This window comes from Mangifera indica, chromosome 2, assembly GCF_011075055.1.
Source record: "Mangifera indica cultivar Alphonso chromosome 2, CATAS_Mindica_2.1, whole genome shotgun sequence".
Taxonomy (NCBI): domain Eukaryota; kingdom Viridiplantae; phylum Streptophyta; class Magnoliopsida; order Sapindales; family Anacardiaceae; genus Mangifera; species Mangifera indica.
This window is the reverse complement of record NC_058138.1, coordinates 837,621-852,504: the sequence shown is the minus strand read 5'-3', so window position 1 is coordinate 852,504 and position 14,884 is coordinate 837,621. Positions and strand designations below refer to the sequence as shown.

The window sequence follows — 14,884 nt, the reverse complement described above, 5'->3', positions numbered from 1 at the left end:
CTGGAGCATTCGATAACCCGAACGGCATCACCAAGAACTTGTAGTGACTCTCATGCGTCCGGAATGCTATTTTTTCTACATCCTCTTCCCTCATCCAGATTTGGTGGTAGCCGAATTTAAGCTCTAACTTCGTAAAGATTGCAGCGCCACTCAACTCATCTAATAATTCATCAATTGTAGGAATCGGAAACTTATCTAGAACTGTTACTCGATTAAGCGCACAATAATCCATGCAAAAAGGCCACCCGCCATCCTTCTTTTTAACCAATATCTAAGGCTGGAAAATGGACTAATACTGGGTCGAACTACCCTGGCAGTGAGCATATCATACACAATTATCTAAATCTCACATTTCTGGTAATGGGCCTATCGGTACCGTCTTAAATTGGGTGGCTGAGCAATTTCCCGAAGCCAAATAGCGTGGTTATGTCTCCTCTGTGGTGGAAGCTCTGTTGGTTCCCAAAACAACACTTCGAATGCAGTCAATAATTCTGAAACATCGGGAGGTAAAGGATGGTCCTCTTGATCCGGTCGTAAGTCTCGGGAATCCAAGGCCACCCAAAATCTGTCACCACCACCACAAACCAACTTAAAAAAGGTTTTGAGAGAAGATTCCAGCTTAGTGAGAGCAGGATTCCCCTTTAGTGTTACACGTTTCCCTTCCCACTAAACTTCACTGTGTGTGTCTTCCAGTTGATCTTCACTTCCCCCAGCTTACTCAACCGGTCGACACCTGATATTCCATCCACAGGACCCAATTTAAATGGCAAAAAATTATGTTTAATCGTTTTCCCCTGTAGCTGCAGAATAACCTCTTCACATCGGCCAATTCCTCGCACCCTTCACTCATCACCCAGTACCACGGTTGGAATCCTTAATTCTTTCACTATCTTCTCAGAAAAAAAATTGTGGGTCGCCGCACTATCAATTAAAACCAACACTTTTTTCCCCATCAATTCCCCCATGAGTTTCATTGTCTTCGGTAAATCAACTCCCACAACAGAGCTCGAATTTAGACTGATTTCCATCTCTCTGCTCTCCACCGGAAGTTCTTCGATCTCTGTTTCCTCCATTTCTGCCACACTACAAATCATTACCCATAATTGGCGAAACCAACAGCTGACCCGGAGAAAACTTCTTGTCACAGCGCAAACACAAGCCTCTCTCAACCTTGGATAGATACTCTTCGTCGGGAAGTGCCCTCTCTCCTGGGAACTGAAAACGATGCTACCGTGCTGGCCGAGGGTTTCAAGGTCGGGTTAGGGATCTCGGAGGTTTCGGTTATGTTTGGCTGAAGCCTAACATTAGGCCTTAATTCATTTAAGCCACAGATCGGACCTTGTTGCGGATTATGGTCTGGGCTGGCCGGATTGCGTTGGCCTGAAGGAATGGGCGTTAGTGCTTGGGCCATTAGTTTTAGAATATGCGCAGAGTGAACCCAAACTCACAAGAATGTGATGGACATGGCCAGCGGTTTGGACTTGATTGGGCTCTTGGGTGATGGATCCGGCCGGGTTGGGTTACGTTCTTGTCATCGATTATCAGATTCTTCTTCTCCGCTTGCCTGGCTCTGTTCATCACTTCCAGCAGCATCTTCGGATGGAACAGCTTGACTTCCACACTAATTCCATCAAGCAGCCCATTCAAAAAGATCGTCTTCATGGTGTCTTCCGCCAATCCGTCGACTGCCACTGACAGCAGCTCAAACTTACTCTGAAATTCTTGCACCATTTCTGTTTGTCAAAGGGCAAATAACTCTTTTTCAACCGCCTCTCAATTCTCGTAAAAAATCCTTAATTGTCTCCATATTGGATTCTAATTTCTCCATCCGAGTGATCATGCTTTTCACGTCATTACCTAATTCTTCTACTTCTCCTTTCATTGACTTCACCTCACCCTTCAGACCTTTCACCCTCGACTCCATCTGAGTCATGCTCTGATACCAATTGGTGAGATTCCAGTCAACCCAGTGAACTTCTCCAGCAACACATCACCTCTAGACAAACTACTGCAATACTCCAATTACAATCACCACTAATCACCAATCTTCCAAGCACAATAACAAGAATGTAAATGGCAATACTAACTCAATATGCAAGAATAGAAATGATATATGGAAGAATTATGATTAAAGGAAATCTTGAATTCATTACTGGTCTCTACTATTCCACAACAATAATACTGATACAAATCATCAATACAGAGTACAACCCTTCCCTCAGCACTCATACAACTCCAGCACTAGAGAGGCTGGATCTCTCCCTAAATTCCCTGTATTTCCTCAATTTCTGCTTAACCCCTTTACTTTCCTTTCCTTTCCTTTCCCGCTTCATATAATGCTCTTTTCCCTCCAATTCACTTCTATCTTCAACTGCTGCCACATCATTCTTCAATGTACCCGTGGTCCCCTCATTCCGTTGAAACCGTTATTCTGTTATTGCCCTTTTCTTGAGTTGTTGTGAATCCTGAACTGAATCTGCTTCAACTTGGTGTCAAGCTCCAGAATCTTTGCTTCCTGTTGCCCTTCCCTCTCTTCCCATTGCTTCGGTTTTAGCCTTCTTTCTTACATAAACTTGGGTCCTATCATAGACAAAGCGCAATTTGATTAAGAGAAAATGTTAAGTACACTGAACTAAGTATATGATTCATAGTCACCAGCAAAGAAAGCATATACATACCAAGCATAAGTCCATCTGGCCCCCAAACACTCCTATTCACTGATATCGGAGCATCATTCAACAAAGCCATCTGGTAGTACAAGTTAATTAATGTAGAGACAAGAATCAGCCCATTCTTATCTTCCTAAATTGTCAATCATGGTTAATATTAAAGTGTTTGGCAGTCAAGCCAGCAAGTATACTAAATCCAACTTTAATAAGTACTAGGGTGGATTTATATAAGTAACAGTTACTACCCACTATTATTAAATTCATTGTCAAGGTCACATTGATAAAGGAGGAAGATTTTCTGCATTGTACTCATAGGAAGTTAAGATGGTGAATACCTGCAATGGCATCGAAGCAGCTGATATGTCCCAAACCTTGAAAGACTTGTGTACCAGCCTTGCCAGGGATCCCACCTCCCAAAGGCTAATGTCACCAACATTTGTCCCCACTACAGATCGAAAAGCACAAATTTCAATCAATAACAAAAAATCTGTGGAAAAAGTTATATAAATTTTTCAGTGATAAAAAATTCATCAGTAGTCATTTTCTATTTCTTTACCTAAAAGAATAGTTTGTTGTTGTGGATGGAAATCCATGCTCATGACATTAGATCCCTGCTTGAGGGTTCGCACCAGAAAAAATAGCTATTTTCTATTTTCTATTTTTTACCTAAAAGAATAGCTTTAGTGATGTTGTCTTGAAAATATACATTGGGAGTATGTGCTACACCAAAAAAAGACACCTACAGACACCAAACAATCATTGAAGTGGGAATCAACCAAGAGAATTGCAACAAGCAACTGATATAAAGATCATTTAGAATTTTATAGAAGCTATCAAGCTTTAAAAAACAAAAGATTATCTAACTCATCCACACCTCAACAGATTGGCCAGTGCGGATACGCTTCATCAAATTCTCTGAATCAGCTGATTAATGATCCATCCCAGTCATACCTGTTGGCCTGATGTTTCAAAAATCCCAATAAAAATAAATAAATAGTAATTCAACCAAACATATTAAGCCTAAAGCAGGGGGAAAAGCAATGCAAACTACGCAATAACAAACATCCTTACCAGCGCTAGAAGACTGAACAGGACTAGGAGGCCACAGCAGGACGAGGTAAGGAAGGACTACTGTTTGACATCCAACCAACAGCAGCACGAGGAGATGGGGAAACAACAGTCTGAAATGGCTGCACCGTAAGACACATGACAATTGTTATTTGAGCATGAACCAATGTTGTATCTGGTGGATAGATGCAAATTACTCACACCATGAGCACCAATAGGCGGAAAAGTACCAGCTTTAGGAATTGGTCCCACAAGGGGGTGCTTGTAGGTGGAGGACGAGCTCCTTTAGCTGTAGGATTGCAAGAATGATCAGTGAAGAGTGTCTTAATATCAGGATTCGGATGAGGATTCTTGCAAAATTGATGCTGCCAATTTAAACTAAGAAGATTTTAAAAAGAAGCAAGTTTTAGAAAATAACTCTCATCAAGAGGAGGTATATCATCTGCAAGTCTAAAATATATCAAAAACGCAAACCCAAAGTACAACTCAACTAATATATAACATACCAATAAACATAAATAATTTTAAAATGCATTTTCTAGGTTTTGTTTTCACCAAAAAACCTCAGCCAACAGGACAATGGCACAAATGAGAAATTAACTGCTATCAAAAGATTCAAGAAAAACCTCTGGTTTATCAATATCCTTAGTCGTGAACTTTTGAAGGCTGAGAATGTAAGCTTGTCACGAAACAGTGGGTTTGCTTCAATTAGCTTTTTGAGTTCTACAAGCATAATATGACGAGCCGATTTTGTGTCTCCATACTTGGAAAAATGTTTATTTTGCCTGACCACAAATTGCCAACAGAAAAGATTAGGTAAAAAATTTCATAGCATAACATACCAATTAAAAAGAATGGTGGTGTACTCACCTAAAGTTATCAAGAGTGAGGAGCTGAGTAATCTCCTTGACAAGAATCTCAACAGCCTTTGCTCGATCCTGCCTGATAACACAAAGTAAAAAATTGGAGCATTATTATGCAGATATGGGTTCAAACTCTTACATTAAAACAAAAAATATTACTTCTCTCCGAATGAATAAGAATACCATTAGTTTCAATATGTCATGATCACTTCAATCAGTTTAAGATAATGGCACAATGAATCAAAAGTATATCAATTTCCTTTTAAATTATAGTTATTCACATAATGCAAGACTAACAGTGATTTATTTGAAATAAAATTCATCAAAGTTTAATAACCCATGGCTTTCAAGTACCCAATTGTAGTGTTTTTGGGCAGCACAAACACTACCATTGGTAAAACAAAATTCTGTCTATAAATATAAGAAATAGTTTCATTAGCTGACAAGATTGTTGCATAATTTTCTTGATTAGAGGGACCAAAAAGTGTTCCTATGAAAGCCCACCTTTTACCACCGAGGAGCAAAAAATTCATTTACTAAAAGGCCTATCTTTCCATATGAAAGAGGGGAAACCCGAAAGCCCCACTTCAACCACCCTAGCATGAGGCTGCAACCAAGGACATAGCACAAGTGTATCCTTTTCAAAGATGATTTTGAAATCAAATTGGATAAGGTCCAAGTAGTCTAACCATGTGTGATAACAAAACCACCAAAAATTAGGACTACTATAAAGCAAAAACACCAGCTCTCATAGCAGCAGCCAGAGTTTGGCTGACAGATGCCAAAAACCGTAACATGGATATGAAGGCAAGGTGCACTACAAAAAGTAGAATAAACTGAAAGAAGAACCTAAAATCACAGCAATCAATTAAATATCATAACCTTAGCCACCAGAAAGTGAGAAGCTTTCTGCAGCCACCACTTTTATATGATTTAAAAAGTGAATTTAAACATATCATTTAGGAATTTATATCCTGAGTATGTAATCATCTTCTTTTACGTTGCTACAAAAAATTTACAAAGCTAATCCTAAGAATTCAGTATACTATCATTTTGGAGAATACTTGATGATAAGGATTCGATATAGGTGCACTGATTGATCAAAAAACAGTTGTTGCAACATAACGAATCGATAAATAAGATGAAATTAAATAGAAACGTATTTATGTATGAAAGGATACAAAGTACTTATAAACACAGCCATTGCAATTAAAAAAACCTACCTCTCGACCTCAGGACTATACCCAATGAGGTAGTAACACATGTCCATGTCATGAATATTTCATACATGTAGCAACCGCATATAGAACAATACATCTGATATAAACAAGATAAGTATGTTGAAGACACCTTCGTGTAAGTACCTACATCTGGATCCAGACAGTGCCTATCTCCTCTCTTTTACTGACTTCCATCATCATATCTGCACAAGCAAAAACAAAAATAGCTTTATACCTATCAACAAGAATAAAAATCAGTTTAATTTTGAAAGAAATTATTATATTAGGGTAATTGCCAATTTGAGTAATATAATGTGCACTACTAATGAGTACCAAATTAAATATCAATGGTGAAGTGTCACATGCAATTTGATGTATTTTAAGTTATTAAATTAATTAAAAAATTTGAAAGATAAAACTATTTCAAGCCAAGCAGAGAAAAGCTATTAGCCCACACGGTTTTAAAAAAAAAAAACTATTCTTAATTTTTTCAATAAAAAAATTAATCACTATATTAAATTATTAAATTAATTATAATATTCACATATAATTTAGTATATTAAATTTTGTATGGATTTTAAGTTAATTATTATTGAGGATTTTTATTTTCTTTCCTTTAATATTTTTCTGTAAGAAATAGGGATGGAATTTTTAGAAGTCACTGAGTCAATTGTTTTGAATTTACGTAATATAATATAGACAATTTTTATAAAAAAAAAAAAGGGAATAAAAGTGGATTCTTGTACCTTTTGGTCAAAGCATAGGAAATTTGGCTCTGAAGTCAACATCTTAAATTTACCACAATCTTCAACCACCAACTTTTTCAATTTTGGCCATTCTGAAGTATGTGTTCCAGGATAGAAATCTGTAAACTCTGGTAGAAATTGAAGCTTCACTGTGCTTACTTGTGGAAAGAAAAAATTGATAATTGCTTCTGTTCCTTCTTCTGGAGCAACAATTCTCTCTAAAACCTTACAACTCGTTAACTCAAGGTATTGAAGTTGTTGGAGGCTTTTGGCTATTGACAAAGGGAACACATATTTTATTTTATCACATTCAAATAAGGTCAAGTGTGTCAAATTTTGATAAGAAGAAGTTGAAAGTTGATTGTCGCAAATCTTTTCAAAACTAATATTCTTCAATTCTAAGACCTTTAAATCATGAAAGTGAACCTGCAATCAAAGTTAATTGTTGTTTCAAAATCTTAAAAAGAAATAATTGACTCATGCACTTATCATGACATTCCATAATATTAACAATGTATTTTTTTTGTCTCTAAAAATATTAACTACGGAAGCAAGCATGAATTAATGAAATCAATACTTTCTAGTGAAATTGATGCAAGCATGAATTAAAAAAGAAATTTAATTCACTTGAAAAATTAAAAAGAAATGCAAAAAGGAAAATAAGCATATAACAAATAATTGAATACTACAACTAACAAATGAGAATAAGCATAAGAGAATATAAAAAAGCATAATAGCAAAGTACAACAAGTTATCACCTTTTCGTTAAGTGACAACTTGAACTAAAAGTTCTTACTAGTAAAATTGAACTAAAAATTTAATGCACCAGAAAAAAGAAAAATAAGCATATATAACAAACAATTAAATAAAAAATTTATCACTATAATAAATTATGAAATTAATTATAATTTCCTATTATTCACATATAATTTAGTATATTAAATTTTGTTAATTATTTATGATGATGTATTTTAAGTTAATTATTATCAAGGATTTTTATTTTTTTCTTTTAATATTTTTCTGTAAGAAATAGGGATGAAATTTTTAGAAGTCACTGAGTCAATCATGGTTTATCTACAAAACCATCAAAACAAAATCCAATCAACTTTTTAATTATATTCTTAAAACAAAAGTTTAGTTAGTGGCTTCTTTGTTGAAGCCTTCAATTATTTATTTTTTAAATTTAAAATCATTATAAAAATTAAAAAGTTCAAAAGCTGCTTTCGAAAACTACGAATTAAATATAAAAATTTAAAGTTAATTATTGTTTCAACATTTAAGAACCCTTGAGAAAATCTTATGGATTTATTATGACATGCAATAATATTAACAATGTATTTTTTTTGTCTCTAAAAATATTAACTACAAAATCAAGCATGAATTAATGAAATGAATAGTTACTAGTAAAATTGAACTGAAAATTTAATTCACCTGAAAAAAGAAAAAGGAAACTAAGCATATATAACAAATAATTGAATACTACAACTAACAAATGAGACTAACCATAAGAGAATATAAGACTGCATAATAGAGAAGTACAAGAAGTTATCATAAATCAAACCTTTTGGTTAAAAAATGGCGTCATTTCATTGGACTGCAAAGTAAATTCTGAAACGTTTGAGATTTCTCTGAAGAAAGTGTTCATGTTGGGACATTTTGTAATAATTAAATTTTCCAATGATGGAAAATTAAGAGAGTGATTCCCTGAGCAGAAGCATGTGAGACTTTCTAACCGATCAAGTGACAACTTGGTCAATTTTTGAAAAACAATTTCAATTGTTGTTACATCTCTCTTATTTTCTAATATTTCAGCCAGCATTCCACAATCAGATATGTTCAATTCTTTCAACTGTTCCAAGCTTCTAGCCATTGAAGATGATGATGGCACTAGACTCACCAATTTGCTACACTGCTCTACATGTAGAAAATTAAGATTTGGAAGATCAAATACACTCTTAATTTCTTTGTATTCACAGCCACGTAGTTTGAGCTCTTCCAGACTTTGAAATCCTTGAAGGAGTTGAAGTGGAATGTTTGCTGACTTATCATCTGAGATTGTAAGAGCATTAGATTTACGCCTCAAAGTATTAGAATAACGCGTCCAAGTATTAGAATGACGCCTCCAACTAATCCTTGTGCTCTGAGTCTTTAATTCAAATTCCTCCAGATCATGGTTGATCTACATAACCATCAAAGCAAAATCCAATCAGCTTTTTAAATATATTCTTAAAACAAAAGTTTAGTTAATGGCTTATTAGTTGAAGCCTTCAATTATTTATTTTTTAAATTTAAAATCAATATAAAAATTAAATAGTTCAAAAGCTGTTTTCGAAAACTACAAATTAAATATATCTTTTAAATTTTTTTTTGAAAAATCTTAATTGTTTAATTTTGTTTTTTGATCATGTTTCCTCATTTTGAAATGATCTATTTTACATAAATGATAATAAAAATTTTCAAAAACTGAAGATTGAGGCGATTAGAATTCTTCTAGTATTTAAGTTCAATATTAATGAAAAAAAATTCATCTCACTAAGCTTCATCAAAAAAGAAAAAGGAGAGACAGTTAGAATTTGTAGAAGTTGTTATTATTGTTCACCAACTGTTCGGTGAATTGCTTGATCTGTACTCTATTTATTTTTTAAAATTTATGTCTTAGCTAATTTGTCGCTTCTATTCCTTTTTCTTACAAATTTATACATACAAAGAATTCAATACATATCAAATTGGCAATTACCCTAATATAATAATTTGTTTCAAAATTAAACTGATTTTTATTCTTGTCCACTACCAAATCATGTTGATAAAATTTTGAAATAAGTAATACAATGAGTACTAAATTAGATATCAATGTGCAATTTGATGATTTTGAAATAATCATCAAATCATCAAATTGCTTATTAGTTGAAGCCTTTGATTATTTATTTTTTAAATTTCAAATCAATATAAAAATTAAAAAGTTCAAATGCTGTTTTCGAAAACTACTAATTAAATTTATCTTTAAATTTGTTTTTGAAAAATCTTAATTATGAGACTTTACATAAATTTCAGTAAAATTTTCAAAAAGTGAAGATTGAGGGAGTTGGAATTCCTTTAAGATGCCTACTTTGTCTGTTGGAAACATCAACAATCAGTTGAATTTACTTCTATATAAGTTCACTATTAATGGTAAACAAATTTTCAGAACACTGAGCATTACCAAAAAAAAAAAAAGGAAAGAGATAATTCAGTTGTTTCAAATTTATATGTATAAAGAAGGTTTTTTAACATTCAAAGAGGAACCAAATTAGATACTCATACCTTATGGTCCAAGCACAAAGAATTTGGTTCTGAATTCAACATCTTAAATTTGTCACAATTTTTCACCTCCAACTTTTTCAACTTTGGGCATTCCAAAGTATGTATTCCAGGATAAAAAGTTGCAAGTTCCGGTAGATTTTCAAGCTTCAAAGAGGTTACTTCAGGAAAGACAAAACAGGCAGCTGCTTCTGTTATTTCTTCTATAGCAACAATTTCCTCTTAAATCAATACAATCCTTTATCTCAAGGTATTGGAGTTGCTGGAGGTTCTTGGTTATGGCATAAGGAAACACAAATTTTATCTTTGTACATCTCCGCAATATCAATTCTTTCAATTTTTGAAAGGAGGATGATGGAAGTTCGCTGTCCCAAATCTTTCTAGAAATAATATTCTTCAATGCCAAGACCTTTAAATCAGGAAAGATAACCTACATTCAAAGTTAATTATTGCTTCATTATTTGTGAACTCATATGAGAAAAATTAAAGAATAGTACTTGATAATGAAATTGAACTGAATCTGAAAATTTAAGTCACTAGTAAAAAAAATGCAAGTGAGAATACTACAACTATATGTTAACAAATGAGAATAAAACTAAAAGAAAATAAGAATATATATAATAGACAAGTACAAAAAGTTATAGCAAATCAAACCTTTTTGTTAAAAAGTGGTGTGATTTCAGTTGACTGCAAATTGAATTTTGAAGGCTTAAGATTGTCCTCGTCCTCGTCCTCGTCCTCGTTCTCATTCTCATCATCTAAATATTCAGCTAAGCATAAGAGTTCAACATTTTTTATTACACATAATTCTTCTAAGTTGATGGTAGGATCGATTATCAATTCTAACATCCTCAAGTGCTCATGTTCACCAAATAGTAAATCTGTGAACGACCAATCTCCCACTGATATATTGTACCTTATAAGCTCTCTGGAAATGAAGTTTTTAGGCAAAACCTTTTCATCTTCAATATCCAATTCTAAACTGCTAAGACTAGACAAAAGTTTTAATTGCTCTAGTACTTCAATCTTCCACTGAATACAGCATCCCTTTAAATAAAGTTCTTCCAATTGGGATAATTTTGATAACACATTTGGAGCTATAACTTTCAAATCATAGCAATCGCTCAAATCTAATAGTCTTAGTTGAGTCAATTGACCCATTTCCATAGGAAACTCCTTAATGTTAGAACATAGCAAGCTAAGGACCTTTAACTTCTTAAGTCTTCCAATAACAACAACATCTTCAACTTTGCTATAATCTAAACACAATGTTTGTAGGTTTGCCAAAATATCAATTGATGATGGCAATGACGATTGTTGTAGTCCATCCAAATTCAACACTCTAAGCTTTGGCATCTTTGTGAAGAAGTCCTCTGGGATTTCCAAAGAAGAGTTCCGCATATTGGTCATATGGAAATATTCAAGATTTGGACAATCAAAATCGTTAGGCCAAAGTTGACTAATAATAGTACTATTACCAGGTAACGAGATCTTTGTGCATTTCTTGAGTTTGTCTCTATTTTTCCAATCCCGTTCAATGTCATTTCTTGGTGTAAACACATGGTGATCTACATATGCAATTGTTATGGCAACAACACGAACAACATCATGCATAGCAAATTGGCCGCTTTTGAACCCGTCAAGCAATAAACAAGCATCTTTGAGGTCACAAACCAATTTATCTAGTCTATCTCGTGCTTCTTTCATTGTCAAATTAACTCCATCAAATACATCCAAACACACAACATGTCTGAACAAGTCTGAAATGGAAGTATTATTTTCCATTAGACTAGAAATTAAAAACATTTTCTTAAGTTCATCATCTCTTAAATACTTGTAACTTAAGGCGATCTTTGTGTAATCCTCTTCTAGGAAGCTTGTAAACTTTGCTGGAGAAGGTGCTCTCAATTCTTGCAATGCATAATTCCAATCATATGGACGACTCTTGTTTTTTAATGCTTTAGCTATTGTACAGATGACAATAGGTAATCCTTTGCATTCCTTGCATATATCATTTGGTAGAGAATGCAATTCACGTGTTTGGATAATATTTCCTGCAAACACATCTAGGATTATATAAATTGCATTTTCTATTTACATACATACTTTAGATTTAAAAACAAGAAAAGTTCTAAATGTTGAATTTCAATCTTTTCCAAATAAATCCATCAAATATTTTTTAATCTAAATGAATCCCACTTTATATTATCAAATATAATTCCTCTTAAATTTTTATTTTAAAAAATCTATAATTGGACACTAGTAACATAATAAGTGGCAAATAGTGCCTCTCTCAAAGTGTTTGAAAAAGATATGAATTAATATCTTGAATACAAAGTAGGTTGATTTAACAAACAAGAGTAAAATAGGTTTTTAAGGTTATTTATTCATAAACAAATTCAGTGGAAAAATTTATGTTTATTCATGTTCAAAAATTTATGTTTATTCATGTTTATTCGGATTCAAGCATCATAATTGTTTAAAGTCTTCACATTACATAAATTTTTATATAACTTTATAATGCAAGTCAAAATATTGCGTTGAGTAAATTACATTTTCCACCCAAGGTTTGACCTTAAAACACTTTCCCACCCCTAATTAACATAAATAACACTTTTTCACTAAAAAATAAACTCTATTAATGAAAATATAAAAGTATTTACTTTTAGGAGAACAATTAACACAATAAAATCAAAGATAAAAATTTGATGTCTAGAGTAGGGGTGGATTTGATCCGACCGAACTTGAGGTTTACTCGAGCTTGGATCAAAGGCATAGTTTTCTATTTGAACTCATTCAAGCTAATGAACAATGTCACTGGAGAGCTACAACATTGTCAATACTCAACAGTATTTTTAGAGTTAACAATGTCATCGATAGGATAAACAATAATATTAAACGAATAAATAAGTCAATCTTAAGTTGAGCTACTAATCTAAAACACTAAGTTAAAATTGACTCGTTTGATCTGAACTATAGATTCAATTTGAAATAGCCTGGATCAAATCCACTCCTAATCTTGAGCATAAATATAGTATAACTAAATTGTAATATTTTCTATCAAGAACACAAGTGAAATTAAAATTTGAAGTTCAAATTTGTTCATATTATAATTACCTTAGTCTTTTAATATTCACGTCAAAGCACAACAAATAATTAAAAAAAAAAGAGTAAAAATGTGTTGATCTGGAAAACATACAAGTGAAAATTCTATAACACAGTTACCTGCCATTTTGGTAAATAGTGTCCAAGCTTCTTCTTCATTTAAAATGCCGATCTGGAAATTATTTGTGGAGCCCATCCTCTCCAACACATCTAAGTTTCTTGTTGTGAACAAAAGTTTATTTCTTCCACGATCAGCTCCGCAAGGAATTCCTATCGTCTTTTCAAATTCTAGAGGTTCCCAAATGTTATCTAGAATTAGAAGAATATTCTTGTCCTTCATTCTTAAATATATCTTATTTGCCATTTCACTTTCGTTTTCGTTTTTGAATTTTAGACCCAATTTGTTTCCAATTGTTGTCTGAATCTTGTTTACATCAGGAGACTCTGAAACCTGCAAGACAAGATAATATATGAACATTCAGAACCAGATAATAAAGACTGATAAACAATATCGTGTTGAATGTTTCTTTACCTCAAGAAAAACAATGTCCTCAAAGAGCTTATCCTTCTCGGCTTTCCTACCAAGTTCCTCTACAAGCGTGGTCTTCCCAAGACCACCCATCCCATAAACACCAATCATGAAGACATTCTCATCATTTAAAGCATCCCATACATTCTTTACAGTGGAGTTTCTTGATTCAAAAGCCAAATAATTTTCACTAGGTCTAAGCCAGATGTCTGGTGGATTAGTTTGGTAGGAAACTGGACTCAATTCCCCTTCTTGCTGGAGGAGTGGATCAATATCATCCCGCTTCAATTTAAAAGCTTTCCTGCTTTGTTTGTAGTGAATGATGAAGTTGGGGGACAATCCTTTGAAACAACGCGAGTCGATTTCTTTCTCTTGAATCAATTGCTCTGCTTTAGTAATGGTCTCCCCCACATTTTTCTGCCAGTCCTTAACATTTTGTTTGATCACTTCCACATTTCTTTCAGCAGCAATAATCTTACGCTCAACTTCATCTCTTGTGTTCTTCAACTTATCAACTTCCATTTCCAGATTTTTGAAATTGGTAGTGTAGTTGTACAAGTACTTACATGGACGCCAAATTGGACCAGCCAACCACTTGCCAACCTCAAGGACAGCACTCACCACACCGCAAACATCCCCGGCAACATCAACCATTTTTTAAACTTTTTTCAAGTTTGAAAAACAGAAGAGAAGTAGATCAGATGGAAATAATTAACTATAAATACGAGAAATGATAATTCTTTCTAGTAATCGAGAAATAGCTGAAAGCAAAAAGTGTTTTTTTTTTTTTTTGGTTGAAGAAATAAGAAATATTGAAACAGAAAAAAAAAGAAGTAGAAATAGGGCAAAAAGATTCTGAAATAAAGGTGCAAACTGAAGAAATCAGGGGAACTAGTTTCAGAGAGGTTTGTGAGTGAAAATATTTCTGAATGATTGAGAGAGAAGAAAAATGAAGATGATGAAGAGAGATTACAGTGAAGAAGAATTAATTGCTTTTAACTTTAGTGTGAATTATTTATGTATGATAGAAAGTTCTACCAAATTCAATTGATTGATTGTGGAAACTCATCAAAATAAGAAAAAATATTTATAATTCATTAATTAATTATTTTATAATTCAATGTGGTGGAAAATCAAGATTAAATTAGGCAAAGCAGCATTAAACCAAACTTTATTATTAATTAATTAACAAAATTTGCAGAACTTTCTGAAACTTACCAGCATTATAATGATAAGTATTCACCTTAAGCCCCTTTGAATGATGACTTTTCATATACAAAATATGAGTTTTCATTTTGTTGGGTCAGTTGTCAATATTCAGCCAATATAGTAGGTTATGGGAATCTAACAAAAATAAAATGAACCTTAAAGCTTACCCAATGCATTT

At 33.2% G+C, this 14,884-nt stretch overlaps 1 protein-coding gene across 10 annotated transcripts; it reads right to left on the bottom strand.

The window, feature by feature from the left end:
- Positions 1-2,107: 2,107 nt before the first annotated feature.
- LOC123208954 (probable disease resistance protein At4g27220) lies at positions 2,108-14,503 on the bottom strand. 10 transcript variants are annotated; one of them, XM_044626626.1, is made up of 16 exons: positions 13,501-14,503; positions 13,089-13,419; positions 10,518-11,929; positions 9,867-10,293; positions 8,128-8,745; positions 6,567-6,992; positions 5,951-6,023; positions 4,608-4,679; positions 4,364-4,522; positions 3,939-4,026; positions 3,741-3,859; positions 3,544-3,628; positions 3,336-3,408; positions 3,005-3,114; positions 2,679-2,748; positions 2,108-2,580 (listed from the first exon to the last, which is right to left on the bottom strand). In XM_044626626.1, the coding sequence occupies exons 1-4, from the start codon at positions 14,149-14,151 to the stop codon at positions 10,027-10,029; spliced, it is 2,661 nt and encodes an 886-aa protein (XP_044482561.1). In that variant the 5' UTR covers positions 14,152-14,503; the 3' UTR covers positions 2,108-2,580; positions 2,679-2,748; positions 3,005-3,114; positions 3,336-3,408; positions 3,544-3,628; positions 3,741-3,859; positions 3,939-4,026; positions 4,364-4,522; positions 4,608-4,679; positions 5,951-6,023; positions 6,567-6,992; positions 8,128-8,745; positions 9,867-10,026. The 10 variants fall into 10 exon arrangements, 9 of the variants coding, with proteins under 9 accessions (XP_044482561.1, XP_044482562.1, XP_044482569.1 ...); XM_044626627.1 differs by having other exon boundaries at positions 5,965-6,023; XM_044626634.1 differs by having other exon boundaries at positions 10,518-11,917.
- Positions 14,504-14,884: the final 381 nt, after the last annotated feature.

Excerpts from the sequence above, each read along its gene's own strand:
- LOC123208954 (XM_044626626.1), bottom strand. The coding sequence starts at position 14,151 with ATGGTTGATGTTGCCGGGGATGTTTGCGGTGTGGTGAGTGCTGTCCTT. Across the intron at positions 13,420-13,500 it reads AGGACATTGTTTTTCTTGAG|GTTTCAGAGTCTCCTGATGT; the intron begins GTAAAGAAACAT and ends CTTGTCTTGCAG. Across the intron at positions 11,930-13,088 it reads ACTATTTACCAAAATGGCAG|ATGTGTTTGCAGGAAATATT; the intron begins GTAACTGTGTTA and ends ATATAATCCTAG.